Source organism: Ischnura elegans, chromosome 11 (assembly GCF_921293095.1).
Source record: "Ischnura elegans chromosome 11, ioIscEleg1.1, whole genome shotgun sequence".
Taxonomy (NCBI): Eukaryota; Metazoa; Arthropoda; class Insecta; order Odonata; family Coenagrionidae; genus Ischnura; species Ischnura elegans.
In genome coordinates, this window is record NC_060256.1 from 10,477,264 (window position 1) to 10,495,255 (window position 17,992).

Genomic DNA, 17,992 nt, shown 5'->3' on the forward strand with positions numbered 1-17,992 from the left:
ATAAATTATTATGGCAGTATAGTTTGCATGTGGCAGTCCTCTTGAATGCTGCATATTATTTCCCCTAGCCAAACACCCTAGAGGTGGCTCGCAGAGTATTATGTAGATTTAGATACCGCCTCAATCGCCTTGAGACGAAAGTACTTTTTATTCTCGTTAGCACGGTAGCATTTTGTAATCCAATCCAATTTCTTCGTTTCCCTCAAAATTATGCTTTACTGTTTTGCAGAAGAAAACTGGAGTGAATAATCGACTAATGAGCTCAGGACCCTGCTCCGTTTTAATCTAGTTACCTCCAGTAATTAGTTCTTTAAATCTCTCATCTCGTTAGAGTGGCGACTTGTAATCTCTGAATCTGCCAATCCTACCAAGATCTATGACAAAGGCTCAAGCGTCGTGACTTAAGCAATCGAAGGAGATGCTGACCAACAGTTTATCTCGGCACGTCTATCACATACAGCTCAGTAGTACGGGCAGTTTGATGCGTAAGAAGTTTCCTCGCATATCAAGTTTTTAAAATGTACATTATATGAGTGGTTTAGAAACATTACATAACATGCGTGCTGGGTTTATGGAAGCTGGAAAGGGTTTTTACAAATGGTTTTCTACGCAAAGAATGGATATTTACCCGAAATGAGGGTGCTCTCCATTTTATTGAATATTACCAAAAAGCGTTCCTCATTCCCGATGAATAGCGAATATTCCATTTACTTCCGCAAAAGAATTTTAAAAATTTACAATTGAATTAATAACAAAGTATTTTCCCTACTTTTCTGGAATAGCGATGCCATGCCATGCCGCCTTTTCCCGCCAATCACGAGTCACCTGACCCAAACTATATAAATCGGATCACTAAACTTGGAGTCAAGCCCTGATGATGGTGGACGACACGGCCATCGAAACGTCGGCAGAGATGAAGAACCTTACCTGGTGGGAAACCCGAAAAAACTTCAACATCATCAAACGCCGGGAAAACCTCAGATCTTTCTTGGTACGATCTGAATTTACTCAAAGTGAAATTTTAAATGCCAAAATGATGTAAAATGTATTTCCAAGCGTGTAATTTTTCAAAAAATTTCCCGGACCCCCTGTTGCTCGGAGGGGGGCCTCACCCCAGGGCCACTGAATAATAATATACATGAATATCATAATATTAATATGTAAAATAAGCACTATACCCGTACTCTTAGCGAAAAGAAACTCTGTCAAAACTTAAGAAAAGTTATGAAATGAACTAATGAAAAATATAATAATAATGCCATATTTATTAAAAACTAATTAAGGACATTTTGGTAGCATGCATTGCGGCGGGGTGATTTTCATCTTCGAGGTTTATTTTAAGTAAAGGGAACAATATCACAATTTCCTCACATGCAAAGTTAGGAAATATTTTTTACATATAGTTACGTAACTTCGACATTCATGCAATTTTCGACACTCCGGATATTGAAATCTACCTTTCGGCCATTTTAAAAAAAACAAAGAGTGGGTAAAATTTAATTTTAAAAAGCTATAAGTTATGCGAAGACGTCATTCTTTCTATAAAATAAAATAATGAAGTACACCAATCAAATATTTTGCCCGTGACTAGATGAAGAAGGCGAACGTTTCATGAGAATAAACTAAAATGGTAAACTTCCACACAATGTTATTTACTAAGTACCGACCCGGTTTCGACACGTAGTGTCATTATCTATTATATTATATAAACTATATAATACTATCTATTACATACACTATGTATTAGTGTCAGATAATGACACAACGTGTCGAAACCGGGTCGGTACTTTAGTAAATAAAATTGTGTGAAAGGTTACCATTTTAGTTTATTCTCATGGATATGAAAAATTTCCACCAGATATCGCCGAACACCGTGAATTACGACCGTTTCATCGATCTTATAGATTTTCGCGTCTTCTTCTTTTTCACTCTTTCGACCGTAGGAGCTAAAATTTTACATTTAAAAATTGTTTAATGATTCATTGTTGTAGTGGCATAAACAATGAGTAAAGTAATACATTAAAAAACCATATCTAGCTTTGGCATAATTTTATAAAAATGCGTTTATTTCAGCGTTCTACCTTTTTTTTACGGACATAGTAGATGTTCCTTTCTTACAATTTATTTGCTTGACGGACACATAAATTCATTACCCGGATGTTCCTAGTCTACCATGGTGGATTTGAAACCGCGACCTTTACATAACCAGACGGGAACATTACTCTAGCGTCCATAGGTGGATCTAGGGGAGGACACGTGCCCCCCCAGACCCATAAAATATGCAAGATTGTTAATACGGTCATTGCGCTCGTTTTGTATTACGAGGTACCCTTGTGCCCCCCCAGAAAGAAATCCTATCTCCGCCCCTGCTAGCGTCTCCAAGCCGTGAAAAGTGCTCGGCGCCTGGGGCATCTTTGGAGGTATATAGGTGCCCTAACTAATAACCCTAATGCTCACGCACATTATTATTGAGCTTGTCGTGTTTTTTTTAAAACGATGTTTACCTATCAGGCACACTGTGCCTTATCTTAGCTCTTCAAATATTGCGCCTGACGGAATTTTAAGAAACTGCTTTCGCCCGCGACAGTGTTTGGTACAACTGAGGAGGCCCAATCAGTAGTTCCGTTAAAATTTGATTTTTATTTCCACGCAGCCAATTTAATTTATCCATTCATTATTGGTATTTACTATACAGCATTTAAATTCGCGAGGAATAGCAACGAAAATGTATGAATTATTTAATTCAAATCCCACTAATTTATATATCGGTTAACAGCTTTAATTTTTCGTGAAATTTTGATCACACTGGACGTCAGCGATCATAGGCTATCTGGAGGCTGACTAAAGAATCCTCTATTGCAATACTCATATTGACTACCCTTGACAACTTCAGACATGATTTCCACGTTTTTGACTGAAAAACATCTCCATTTCGCGTCATTTATCGCATGCATAGCGTAAAAATGAGGATGAGTATTGCGGGTTGCCTACCCCACAAAACTGCTTTCGGGGACACGATTAAAGGTCATTCTCTCGACAGTTAAAAGTAATGGAGCTCTAAAATATCAATGAAAGACCAATTTTATACACCATTGAAAAAAATGAGTGCTCGCTAAAATCAAATTAAAATTATTTACATTTTTTACGTCTTTCGTTAAAAATTTCGAAATTTCAAGATAAAATGGCGAACAGAAAATATTAACCGATTTTGAAAAAAATAATATCTGTAATACCCACCCGGGTACGCAACTTTTGGCGGGTATTACGATTCATTCCTCTAAAAAAGTGGTAAAACGAGGCACCCTATTGGTAACCCCCTGAAAAATTTCCTGGAGGTGTCTCGCAAGGTATCATATAGCAGTAGAATCGTTATGATCACTCACCATTTGAACGGACAATAGCATTCCTCGCAGTTTGCGGACCTCGTCCCGGAGTTCCCGGATGATCCTGGCGTTGGGGTCTTCGTCGTTCACCACGGGGCTGTTCACGATGCACTTGGTCCGTTGGGCGTACCTCAGCGTGCTTATGGTCTCGTTGTAGCACGTGCTGGACGGCGAGACGGCTGCCGTTCGACGTCAGATGGTGTCGCCACGGGCGGCGGCGACGGGAGTGAAAGGAAAAAAACAGATGAGTGGTGCGAAGCGAAGAAGGAAACCGAGCCCCAGGCACCATTGCAGGGCTTCCCTCGAGAGCTCTACGCGCGGAAAAAACGCAATACTTAAATCGTTCTTGTTTTTCCTTCACCTGAGGCTTCTCAAGCGAGGTGGACAGAGTTAGACGTTTAAGGAAGCGAATCAGAGTGTGGTCGAGTGACCGGAATATCCGTTTAGTTTCAGAAGGGAAAGTAATGAATGATCCACGTTATTATTAAATTATTCCACAGATTAAGGAAGATTTTCGTGGAGTTCTTAAGAAGGATTCTGTCTCCCTTCGTGGAATCTGGGTCCATGAAGCCGGAGCCAGAAGAAGGGATCTTCTGGGCCTCCCCTCCCTTCATGGACTCCCCTCTTCAATTCACAATAAGTCCTACTCCCTTTCATTGCATCTAAATATCCCATTCTCTCCCTCGTTTACCCAAAATTCTTCCCTCTAACACCTTTTTCAACAGCCTCTCCCCGCTAAGTACTCACTCCATCCATACCTTCTGTCTCCTCCGTATCTCATCAAGAAGCTGCCTCTCCCCACCCACCATGTCCAGCACTTTATATTCCTCTTCCTCTCCGTCCACTTCACCTTCTCCTTTCTTCCTCACCCAAATTTCGAACGCATGATGTGTTTACGCACATGATGCATGTTGTACAAAATTTAAAATTAAAAATGGAAAATATTAGCAATGAAAATGAATAAAGCCAAATGGCATGACAAACGGCAGCCTCCTCGGCATTCTCGTTTTAGAATTTGCCTCGCGGAGGGCTTCGATGCATGCAGGTTGCCCTTCCAGGTAATTTTTTTCAATTCCCACCCAATGGAAAACCATTAATTTCATCAAATCAGCTATAAATTTCATAAGAATAATGTTTGATGAAAACGGCAGGATAGTTATGCTAAATCGGTCCCTAGGAGACATTCAAAGATTCTTGACGTCAATAGTAGGTCTTGGTGAGCTACTGATCCATGCTTAATATTTAGTTTTTATGCTATAATTTTGAAGTTTTGCACGAAAACGAGAAATTTCTGAACTATTTCCTTTTTTTGTGAAAAAATGGCAAAAGTGAAAATTTTTAATGGTAGAACTTCACTTAAGGAGTCATTGGATATTTTAAAAAATATTTTTTCTGTTTCATTTCTACCATAAAAAAAGCTTAGAATATTTCAAAAAGTTATTTTACTGAGTGGGATTTAAGGCACAACAAGAAAAACATGTTATTATGCGCTTAACACTCGAGCATCTTTGAAAAAATATATCTTAATTGAAGTGGTAGAACATAGTCGATACATTGAAAAGAATTGAAGTATTGGGCGACCGACAGCTTCGGTCATACTAACCATAGGTACGGAATGAAGGGTGGAGAGAAACTCGGCGTGTACATCAGCTTGCTCTAAACGAAAGGTGTAAGGAGAACAACGGCTCAACGTCCCATCCGACGGACGGAGTGTCACAGTTGAAGAGTCCTACACACAGCACTCAAGTAGGGATCGAGCAGTCTCCGAAAATTCTCTGCCGCCACCGGGAATCGATCCCGGGCCCACGGGGAATGAAGCCGAAACGGACTACCATCCACGCTACCCGAACCTTTTTTAGGTAAATGGTGGAAGTGAAAGGAATGACAGAGATGGAGTTTGAGCGTTTCGCCCGGAGGGATTTGAATCCTTCGCTTTCTTAAGTTCCAGTCCCAAGATTGAATAAATGGATTAGTTAAAGAGTGAGAGGGTATTAATGGCACCATATGAGAAGACATGTGAGAAAGGGAAGCCTTAGAGTCACTCGGACTTGTGACCTCTTCAGGGGCGCGGTGCGGACAACTTCTTCGAATCGTTAAAGGAAGACACTAACTGTCCGAAAACGATGCATACATAGATTTAAGTTATAATCAATTTCCAATATCAAGCTTGATCAAGCTCTGAGATTATCCTCAAGACAAGGCGGCCCATTGATTATTCTTTTCCCAATTAAATTTAGCAATTTATAGTAATTTTTATAATTAAACTAAAAAAAATTCGAGAAGTGAGATTTTCGATCCCGTTTCTCAAGAAGTACGTCATAGGGTAGTTTCCTTCATCAAAGAAAACTAAAGTAATTGATTGCGATTCGTTACCCACCATTAGTGTATTCATAATATACAAATTATTTGGTATTAGAAATCCCAGTTTAGACGAATGGCAATGGTCAATTTATCCTCATTTGAAAAAGGCCAGATTGACGCCCATGCGATACCACTCCACGTGACGTCACAGGGACCTAGAATCTATGCGAGCAGTTAGGAGTTTTACATCGTCAGAGATTACCAATGAATGCATATTAACTCCGTTGTCACCCATGGGGACTGAGTGTCGTGCCTTGATTACCCTAACTTATACACTTTAGGTCTTCTCTCGGAGCGGAACCTGCCCAGTGGCGTAGACAGGAATTTCTTTCGGGGGGGGATCCAAAACCAGCGGGTAAAATTTTTGAAAAAAAAGGGTACTAAGGAATGGGTTTTTAACTACTTTTATAACTGATTGTTTGAGGCGTAACTTGGTGAAAGCAATTCATAATAAACATTTAAAAGAAGAACTTTGGACATTAATGTGAAAGTACAAAGTTCTTTTTTTTTAATGTTTACTTTTAACACTTTTCATAATCGAAAAAACTTCATTTCTTAAAGAAATATTTTGTAAATTCATGATATTTTAATATTTTGTTTTCTTTTATGTAGAAAATAATTCTGTTTTTATATTTCGGGGGGATCCAGGCCCCCCGAACCCCACCCCCCCCGGCTACGCCACTGGACCTGTCTCTGATTGGATCTTATCTGACAAATTCTGATCAAGATCGGTCTTCACGCTTGGCTGAGGTGTAATCAGATGTCCCAATACATCTTCTTCCTCTCCAGTTTGGTCTCAATTGACTGCATCACGACACTGATCCAATGTCTGTTGGCTCGGAATAGTATTCTTGTCTTGCCAAATTGAACTTCGCGCCTGTGAAGGAGGCTGTGCTCTGAGATTGCTGACTTTTCCAGTTTTCGAAGGAATTGAAAGATAGGCCAGACATTCTAGGCACCACACACCAGGGGCGCAGTCAGGAATGGGGGGGATTTTAGGCGCAACTAAAACCTGTTGAGGGTGTTGAATACCCGCCAGGGTAAGCGGTAGGTGGGAGGACCCTCCCCTAGAAAATTTTCAGAAAAATGGGAAAAAATGTCTTTACGGCTTCCTGACGGATACTTCATTGATCCTTACACTATTCTATAAATAATATTAATCAAATTGAATGAAATGGATTAAACTTAAAAATTTCTCTAAGCTCTGGAGGAGTATGGGGGGGGGGTTTATCCCCCAAAACCCCCCTGGCTACCTCACTGCCACACACTTTCCTAGAGGACGACAAAACGTTGCAGTAGGAGGATAAACTGGCCCAGGAAGTTACCCGAGAGATCTTCATGAGCATATTCAATAACAATGTGAGGAAAGTCTCACCAGCCACCATGACCGTCTTGGAGTTTCCGCCCAGGGAGTCCTTGAGGAGCCAAGTGAGTACGGAGTCGCGATAGGGCACGAAGAAAGAGGGTCCGCCCGGGGCGAGGGGCGCCCCCTTGCGACTCCTGCGCGGCGAAGACGACGGCGAGGACGTCCAGGAGGAAGTGGGGCTGATGGCGGTGGGCGTGGCTCCAGACGGGGAAGACGACGATGACGAAATGAGGGCCGAATCTCTCTCGCCTCCGTCTCCTAGGTTGGCGCCACCTGGCGGCGAACAGCGCTCCGCTTAGCGGGAACAATTAGAAATGAGAGATATTACGGAGGTTATTTCAATGGAACACCAATTACACAGGCCAACAAAAAAAATTATTTGAAAACTTTTTTTATTTTTATAGCTGATCTTTATAGATTTTTAAATGCCAAATCCAAACATGGCCTTAGTTTTTTTGTATCACTCATAGTTTCCAAGCAATATGTATTTAATATTCAGTCTAATACCCCTATATGGCATATAGGGAAATTAATGAAACACTGTGTTACATCACAAAATTGTTTGCATTTACTGTTCACTAAATCGTGATAAAATTTCTTGAATTTACTACAGCGTGATAATACAGGGTTCACTTGTCAACTGGAATTGGTCTACATTTTCTTTCCCTTTTTTCCTTGAAGCTTCTTGTGTAGCTTTTTCTGCGATGAATCGCTTGCTGAACTTCTCGGTGAAGTACCAACAGTAATCCCCCATTATCTTCGTTCATTAGACCTACTTTTTCAATTTTATTATAACTATAAAAAAGCTGTTAAATTATAAAAATATTGCTTGATTTCATAAATTTAACTGTAAAATGTGACTAAATGGTGGGTTATGCAACTTTAAAACCATCATATTTGGATTCAGCAACTTTAAAAACATAAGAATATGGTATTTTCAGTATTAAAGTTTTTTCATTGTTGGCCTGTGTTATTAAAAACAAATACTCATATACAAGCGCGTATTGCAAATAATCTCTTAGATAAAGTAAGGTGCCTATGACTGACAGACATTCATCAACGCACAGCCCAAATTACTCCACATATAGCAATGAAATTATGAGGATATATTCCATGTGTCGTATATAGGTGCAGTAAGTAATTACTTTGTATTCGAGAAACAATTTATTTGCTTGTTTTTAACCCATAAACGCTAACCTTTTGACCTTCATAAGAGGAGCATTAAATTCGGTGGAAAAACTTTCTCATGTGAATAACCACGGAAGAAAATATAAAATTAATACTACTACAAGGTAGGTCGTTGCGCAAGCCTGGGCAGTTAGTCCCTATCCATGGTCTAACTCGAACCCACGACCTTCTGCTAGGACTTCACCCCATCGCCACCGAGTCCGGCGAGTATCTGGGGGATGAAAGGGATGGATCCCCCCCAAAAGCCTCAGAGAAATAAAAAAAATATTTCAAATTATTGTCTAGTTTTGAAATGCAATAACTGCATCTGCTTTAAGTTAAATTTTAAGTGACAAAATGATATAAAATGTATTTCCTGGCATGAAATTTTCCAAAATCTTCCCGAACTCCCCTCGGGGGGGGGGGGGGGGAGGGAGGTCACCATCACAGGCTCCCAAAGCATATTCCTAGCTGCGCCACTGAACAAAACAGTAGATAATGCAACCCACACCCTCCTGAACAAATCAAATATTGATGAGAGCCTTTGTAAAGATAAGTGATGGCAAAGTTTTATTATTTGAAAAGTTTCGCAAAGACATCGTACTGGTTACTTATTTTAATTTCAAAACAAATATTGATGAGAGCCTTTGTAAAGATAAGTGATGGCAAAGTTTTATTATTTGAAAAGTTTCGCAAAGACATCGTACTGGTTACTTATTTTAATTTCAAAACTTTACAAAACATGTTTCAAGTACCTGATGATGACTGAGAGCCAGTGAAAACGTGCTGTGGTGTTTTGAAATCAAAATTAGTAGACAGGACGATATCTTTGTTTATCATTTCACAATAACGTTCAACGATATTTCTCCCGAGAAAGTACACTTCTTTTCAAGTTGCCTAAAAACACTTCTGGACCTACTATGCAGCGGTTTTTTTTTATTAAAAATTAAGTTTCTTGTGTGTGTGTGATGTTAGGACTTACCTAGAGCGGAGATGACGTTTCCGAGTGTGACGAGGGATCGGTTGATGCTGGCGCCCTCTTTGAGTCTGGCTGCGAACTCCTCCCTCGGCGAGTCTTCCGCTCCGCTCCGCGTGGCGGCGCCCGACCGCTCGCTTCCCGCCAAATCCACGAGGTGCAGGCGGGGCGGCGCAGGGGAGGAGCAGTGTTGGGTGGCGTGGTGGTGCGTCAAGGGGCAGATGGCGAGGAGGGCGTGGCCGCGGGAAGAGCGCGGGTTGCCGGCAGTGCTGCCAACCCTGCGGGCCCACTCGCCGCGCGACACCAGCGCCGCCAACGACGAGGCGTCCTCCACCACGTGTTCGCTCAAGCCTTCTCACGCGAACACCACCGCGATGCATAAACAAATGAAGGGTAGGAAGGCGGAGATCATCGAGAGAATTGAGGATAGGGAAGTGAGAAATACGAGAGGGTATTGAAAAGTAAAGGTCTCCTATTTCTAAAAAAATGGAAAATAATTTATTCTCAGCTTTGCGCATATCATTGGAAAGGCTGATCATTTAGCTATTTTTCTACGCAGACCCCTTGATGGTCAATTACTTTTTTGAATCCTTTTAACCAGCTTTTTAATATCGGCGTCGTACCTCTCTCCCGCCGCGTCTCGCAGCCAACTACCGACTGCGTTTTGCATTTCCTCGTCTGACTTGAATGTCTGTCCCCCAAGGAGTTTTTTGAAAGCGGAAAAAAAAGGTGTTAGTCGCTCGGGGCAACTTTTGGGCTGTAAGGAGTGTGTCCGATGATATCCCAGCCGAATTCATTGAGCATGGCGATCGTTTGATGTGACACATGTGGACGCACTCTTTCTCGTGTTCATCGGTGAGCCGCTTAGGGACACACCTGGCAGACACCATGTTGTAACGGAGGACCTCCGATACAATATTCTGAATGGAGAAGTTACCACACCTTCCTTTATCTCATGAAGGGTTATTTTTCGGTTATTGTGCACCTTCTCGTCAATTCGAGCCGCAGTTGATTCCGGCAAACTCGCCCTCCCCGACCGCTGCTCACCATGGACGTTTTCCCGTCCATCAGAAAACTCCCGACACCATTTCCGCACGTTTTTGATGCCCATACACTTCTCGTCATATAATTCCGCTAACTGGTGACGAATTTCTATCGAAGAAAACTTTTTCGCTTTCAAATATCGAATGACTTAGCGTAGTTCGCACCTGGCGGGCGTGCTAAGCGGGAGCTTCATCCTTAAGGACTGCTACACAGCTGCAGCGGCTGAGTGACCCAAGGTAACGTAAGTGGTTCCAAATTTTAGCGTAGGAATCAAGGAATGCAATGCTGTAATCAAATTTTGCCTAGCGGCTCGCTTTCGTAAATGGCGTCGTTGGAGACCTTACTTTTTCAAAACACCCTCGTATTTATTCAATTGGACACGAGATTTTTATAAATATTGGACAGTTCTGGTGCAAAAAGTAGGGGCAAATTTTCATTTTGCAAATATGTTTCCATTTCAATATTAATTTTTAATTAAGCATTTACTTCTTTTCGACCGAAAAATAAGAATTCTTTAAATTTAGCAGCAGTAACAGAAGCAGCTCTAGGATTAAGTGGCAGGCTCTAAAATGATTAAGTGGCAGAGGATATGAGTATTTTCGCCACCAACTCACCTTGAACGTACGGACCGTGCCTCGGGTGTTCGCGGACCCTCAGGATGAACGGTGGCGCCGCTCCACGGCCGGAGGAGATAACTGCCTCATCTGGCTGAAGCAAATCCCTCACTCGCTCCTTGTATATCTCGAGGAAACTGTGGAAGAGATTACAAAGAAGAGATCGCTTCAATCAATAGATGATCCCCCATGATATGCGCGGTCAATAATAATTTAGGAAGGTGGTAATATTTTTAGTCTAGTACAGTGAACAATTCGGGAATAATAATTTAGGAAGGTGGTAATATTTGTTAGCCTAGTATAGTAAACAATTCGGATAACGACCAAAAATTTGCTGAAAATTTACCTCGGTTAGCGAACAGATGTGTAGCGGCCATGTTTGTGTTTGGTGCTGTGCGATTCCAAACGGATACAAAGTAATACAATGTCTACAATAGTAAGTCTACAAGTAATACAATGTAATACAATACCTATATACCCTGTAAATCTCATATAATAGCGAGTCAATAGGAGCTAGGAAACAATAACAATACAAGGAAACATTTCCTTCATTTCTTATGGGGAAAATTGTTTCGGATAGCAAAAGTTTCGAATAACGACCACCTTTCTGGAACGGATTGTGGTGTTATCCGAGATTCTACTGTATTCATGTATTGTTACAACTATACATTACAAAAATTCAAAACACATTTTAAATATTCTTAATTTGACAATTTTATTAATTTATCATATTTGCCACAAATATTTTCACGCTCTACAACACCAGGAACAATGTGAAAGATTTAACGGCTGTTAAAGTACAAGTTCTGAATTATTAATATCACTAAATACGATCCGATAAAAAGCGCTACAATTCAATGGGTTTACATATTTTGTTTGGAATTGATTTCTTGAAAATTTTAAATACGAGCAAACTTAAGTTCTTTTTTGCCATTAAACTGTGAATACCACTGAAATTAGTATCTTCATTCATTTTTTTGTAAAGTCAAATAATTCGTTTCCAACCTCGATACCAAAATATTTGAACTTCCTATTATTCCAGTTGAAAAAGGAACTATTCAATTTGTCACTATTTAGACTGGAAAATATAAATTTTGAGTCAATTTAAGTCGTTGTATAACTAGAGTTGAAATTGAAAAAAACAATTAAATTGCACACAGTATCTAAAATTAAAGCAATGCTGGTACAACATCCAATATGAGGGAATTGGATACTTTACCAGGTAAATTTTCAAAAATTCCACCGTAAATGAAGACCAAGTTCAAAAGTAAAGTACTCCTAAGGAAGAGTACCACATATAGCCATTGTTACAAATCCGCGAATTCAAAAGGCTTTGGGTTATTATGGAATCAAGCTCAATTAATGATTCTTCTCGCCATTCTTAATGTAAAATTGAATAAATAATGGTAAAGTTGTTAGAAAATCGCCAAGGGGTATCGAAGCAACTTGCTGCAGTATTGAGAGAAAATAAAAGTCCTTTGCTAATCAAAATTTTGCTCAAGTTTCATTAAAGACGTAAATATGTCAAAAAATAAAAACAATAATTAAGAGAAAAATGTAAGTATTTCGATGGCAAATACTCCAACATCATTGTATATATCTGATGACAAGTCATAAGAAGTCCATCTAGTGTAAAATTGGTTCCAAGTGGGAAAGATTGGGATAATTCCATCCATGTATCAATCCATAAATGCATAGATGGTAGAGAAAAGGATTTCCTCCATTTGTTTACAACATTACTTCTCTGGAAGAAGTCTTCAGTGTAAAATAAGGCGTTGGTGATTACCACTTACAAATAGGGACAAGAGCGAATGGGCGCGTTTCCTGGTGTATAGACCACCCGCAGATCTTTACGATCAAGTTAGTTGCACTCATCTCAGGATACGTCTTGAGAGAGAGAGAGAAAAGTTTGGCGTGACGCGACGGTGTGTTATGTTCTCGTTCATTTGAACACAAAGATGCTCCAAGCTAATGGGATTGCGTTTCGCGTGACACCTTCCCCATATAATTAAATTAAACATAACTCACACGCCCAGCTTATTGGTAAAATACGAATGCCATGATCTTCGACGAATACGAAAGAAAAATTGTTGGAGAAGTGCCCAGGGGAAGACCAAGGGGTCAGACCAAGAGGGATACGGGGCAGAAGAGCTTCACTCCGGGAGTTAAAAGAACTAGCTCGGGATAGGTAGAAATGGAGGGCTTCCGTGTGTATACCAGTCTTCAAGAGATTACAATACCGTGTATGTATCGCGTACAATTTTCTTACACATTATTGAACAAATTAAATGGACACAAGTTTTATGTTAATTTGATATGTAAACATCAATTTATGTTAGAGAAGTAAGATGGAATAGAACAAGAATTAGCTCCAAAATAATTTCATCCCTGTATCACCGCAGTTACAGATTATTCTGACCTCCAACGTATCTCCTACTAAATAATGATACAAATATGATTTCACGGTTTTTCTTATTCGCAAATGCTTAAATTGCGTTTGAAATATGCTGATATGCAAACATTCTCTTGCACACTCGCAGACGCGGAAATGTCAGTGTATCTGTTTGAAATTATGACGGCACAGTTAGCACTTACACAAGCAATAAAACATATTTGAGCAGTCACAGATAGTCCTTTTCGTTCGCCATCACGGACAACAAATTTAGCTACATCGAGGAAAGTTTGAGCAGCATTTCACAGCAATGAGTTGAAAAACTGCCAACACTCACATTAATATCTTACTTTTGAAGTGATTTTGTTAATTAAAATCAAAGAAAACATATTTGTCCTCCTGGACAAAAGTAAACAAAAACTACGAATAAATGAGAAACTATCGATAGCACTGACACAAATAGCCTACTTTCTGCGTATTTAATAAAATATCATCTGTGATAACTCCAGAATTGAACTAAAAGAAGTGTGAATTGAAAATAAAAGTAGACAAAAATTTACGGCATTAATAACAGTTTTATTGTTATCAATGATAACAAAAAAAAAGAGGTGGGAGTCGTGTAGAGGTCTCTTAATCCCTTTTTTATATTAAATAAAATTGAGATTTCGGATTGTAATTATCACAGTTAATTGAATTAAAAAAACAATATTTTTTTCACATCCCGTCAGTTTGTTTTCACCATTACAATTTTCTGAACACTGGTGCAAAACAGTGAAATATCTCTGCATTTTCCTCTTTTTGACATTATTGTTTTTTTTTAATTGACGTGGAATATATATTTTTTAAATTTCAATTTGTGACAAATTTAAATTAAAAAAAACTTGACAACGGAAAACAAATGAATTACTTTAATTCTGAAACCATCCATATACAGTCATATGGATGATAGTAACTGCTGATAAATATTTTTTTTTTATATTTTATCATGCTCATTCTTTCGCACGCACGCTGGAATATTTATAAAATAAAAAATGTATATGTCATAAGTTTCGAAGCTAGTGGATTAGTTTTCGATTTCGATAATCATCCGTTCCTTCACAAACATATGGTATCCATGATTCAATGAAAATATTTGCCTCAGAGATCCAAAAAACAATAAAATTCAAGCTAAAAAAAATTTAGATTCGATTTCTCTCGATTAAAGTTTTCGCGGCTCGTGATGATTAAAACGTGACATACGGGTGTATGCCACGCGATGCATCAGATTGTTTTGGCCAAGACGTTTTCTGACCGACTGCTGGTCACAGTGGTGGTGTTTGGCGCTGCTGAATTTTTATTTCAAGTGGGAGAAGTGGGGTGAGGAGTAAGGGGTGGAGAGGGAAGTTGGAGAAATGTTGTGGATGATCATGTATCGCTGTTTCTCAATTCGGTATCCCTGTGGAAATTATTTTCGTTTTTCTTCATCTTGATGGCTTCACGGATGAGTATAGGTTTAAAATGTCTCCTGAAGAAGTGATCAGCAGTCGGTCACTAAATATCGTGGCCAAAAATCCGATATATCATGCGAGATGTACCCGTAGGTCACTTTTTAATCGGTAAACTCGACTGTTTTTGAAATAACGTTTTCTTCACGAAGTTATTTCGTAAGTCGTTACTATGGCTTATTCAGGTCCGCCGCCGAGTCTTGGCAAGAGAGGTAAACAAAATATCATCAACCAATTGCCTACTAAGGCAATCCGTTTTTGAGACTTCTCCCCTCCGTCTAGAAAAATTCCTCCGACTATTGTCGAAAATCAAATAAACTATTTTTGAAGTTTAAACTTTCTGGGTTCTCTTAAAAACAGCGTACTCACCAAAAACCAGAAAAACCCAACAAAAATACAGGAAATTCGGGCATCCTTGAAAAATTTATTTCTCTCATAAGCGATTTTCCTAATGCTACTGAAGAGTTCAACATTCTAACTATAGTAAGGCCATTGTATTTTTTTATTGAACTCTAATTCGAAAACAAAAAATTTAGTCCCAGTAAAAACTTTAGTGCTCCTTGAAAACTTAACAACACTCTTTTTGCTTCGATACGAGAGTAATTGAAGGATATTTTATTCAATAAAGTCATACATAAATCACGAAGTAGTAGTTTTCAAGAAATCGCTTAATGCCAAAGCGATTATTATGTATATAATTGCTGCTGTGGCAATCTTTCATGCCTGGTTACGTCTTGATTCGTAATAATGACAAAAACTTGAGAAAGGATAAAGAATTCCTGTAAAAAGTTAATGAACTAACAGAACTTTTTGGAAATAAAACTAATAAATAAAAAAATCACAAAGAAACACATTGGTGCCTACGATTAACTTACGAGTAAAAGTATTTTTACAAAATACCAATGAACTTTCATATTCACTTTTAAATTGTCATAAAATGTTAGTGCTTCTCTTTACATTCTCATGGAGAATCTATTCCTGTATCTATTTTCTAAAGTACCTTCCTTTTTAGATCGCTACTCATTTTATTGATTTAAGTCAATTCTTTAAAAATTGCCACACATACTGTACCTCTAAGCACGTTTTCACTTCAGGTAAAACACATTTTTAATTGCTTTTACGTCATTGCCTCATTATTTTACCTCGATATTGCCTAAATATCGCCCTTTTTTATTTAATTTTTTTTAAAGCAAAGGGTTTTAACTGTAATTAAAAACTGTAAGGTAAGCTTAATGAAAAATCCTCCAAGCAACTGAGTTTGTAATAACTAGATAAAAGTATATATCATTGACTATTAAAAACATAAATAAGGTTTTTCTTAACCCGATTGTATAGTAAATTTATACAATATTTAATTAAACAAGTAAATTGGTCGATTTTATTCCGCTAAATTTGAAAGCGCCAGTCACTAAGAACTTACAGTCAAGAAGACGTCTTCAGTACACAGCTATTTTGTGTTAGTTGCCATATTTTTTTTTTAAATAAAGTATTTCACAAATGATGACCTAGGACCTTGAATCCTGTTAGGTTCAATTTCATTCCTTCCACTGTGTTCGGCCGACTGCTGCTGCGATGACTTTCCTCATCTTCAACTGGCACGGGTGTCATTACCACGATGCGTTATAGGCGTTGAGCCAAATCGATTTCCGGAATTCGATTCAAAGTTATTTCCGTTCTTCGCTGCGGACGTAACGCACGCGCAAACAACTGACGCTGGCCAATTGTTTCCCATATCCGTGCACAAGGCTCGGCCGCGGGGGGCAAGAACAAGCGAATAGCGCATTCCGCGATTCAAAGCCGCGGAAGGGAAAGAAAAGCAAACACTACTCAGCACATTGTAAGCGCAACAGAAATCATTATTTGTACTCTCGTTTCCAGGGCGATGTGACGAATAACATACCTATATTTTTTGGGTTAGTATGCGTGAAAAGTACAAAATAAAACTACGAAAATATTGTCCGCGCATTTATGATAATATTTATGTATAATTAATCCATATCATTAAATTATTTTCATTGTATTTTAATTTTTTAGTATTATTTTCACTTGTTCTTTTTCTTTATTATTTATCGCAAACCTGTTAACTTTGGGGTTTTATACTTTGGTATTTGTATTTACTTTCGTTAAACAAACATTCGGAGCGAATATTTAGGGTACTTAAAAATTTTTAAACATTTATTTTTTTAAAAAAGACTCATGAAACATCATTAAAAATGTTCCATTATGATATCGCTGTAATTGGCCTTGAAGATTCTGAAATAAAGGAGCGAAAATTTGATGATAAAAGTTGACGAATTATTTGTATCCAAATGACTACACCTCAATAACCTGCACCCGTAAATTTATGAAGAAAATACCGCACGAACGAGTGAATTAGAGGCAGCCTGAGGATGTGTGTGTTTGGATGCTTCACCAGCTCCCCTCCCCCCCAAATTATGTGATTTTTGGCTACTGTCCTCGATATATATTCTAAGTAGAACACGAACGCTATCTAACACTCCATTTTTCGATGTAGTTACCGTACATTATGTCGGACAGTAACGAACGATGAATGTAACTTTAGCAACAATGCAATGAAACTATATAGCTATCTGGATGAATGCTATGATTTTCTGACGCGATAGTATTGCCAAAAAATATCATTATATAAAATATATTAATATATATATAATATCAAAGGCCAACCACCCAAATACCCCGTGAAACAAATCTCTTGCTAAGTGAGATTGCTTGCTAAAGGAGATACAGGTATCTACGAGGAGACAGTTTTTATACTCACAGATAAGGAAGCATACGCAGACTGGACCTAAAATATATTTTGGGCGCATTATGAAATTTTCTCATTTATGGCCTGCCAACGCCCATTTCGCAAGCGTGCATATTTCTTGTTCTTAAGCGAGGAAGAAAAAGTTAACAAACTTACAAAACTGCATGATAGACTTATATAATAACTCATATAATGGCTGTTCCGAAATCTTCATGGTCACTATGCTAATAAATTTCAATAGAATTTCTTGCATCACACGAACTAGGTAATAAATGCATTTAGAAGAGTTAAGGATAAGTTCTAACGAAATTTATACCCGTGAACGCATAAACAAAAGCATTTGTTCAAAAATGTGTACAATTTTTTTCACTACTTATTTAAGAATAGATTTAGGATATTTTCCACAAAAGTAATAAAAGCCTTTGAATCGAAAAATAT

General features: G+C 38.5%; 1 protein-coding gene across 1 annotated transcript in view; it reads right to left on the reverse strand.

Moving 5' to 3' along the window:
- Positions 1-17,992, reverse strand: part of LOC124168410 — a 193,735-nt gene that overhangs the window by 32,149 nt on the left and 143,594 nt on the right. Inside the window, exons 6-9 of the mRNA XM_046546626.1 lie at positions 10,912-11,048; positions 9,260-9,604; positions 7,120-7,404; positions 3,384-3,562 (exon numbers count right to left, since the gene is read on the reverse strand). Coding sequence (XP_046402582.1) covers positions 3,384-3,562; positions 7,120-7,404; positions 9,260-9,604; positions 10,912-11,048 — 946 coding nt within the window. The remainder of the gene's footprint in view (positions 1-3,383; positions 3,563-7,119; positions 7,405-9,259; positions 9,605-10,911; positions 11,049-17,992) is intronic.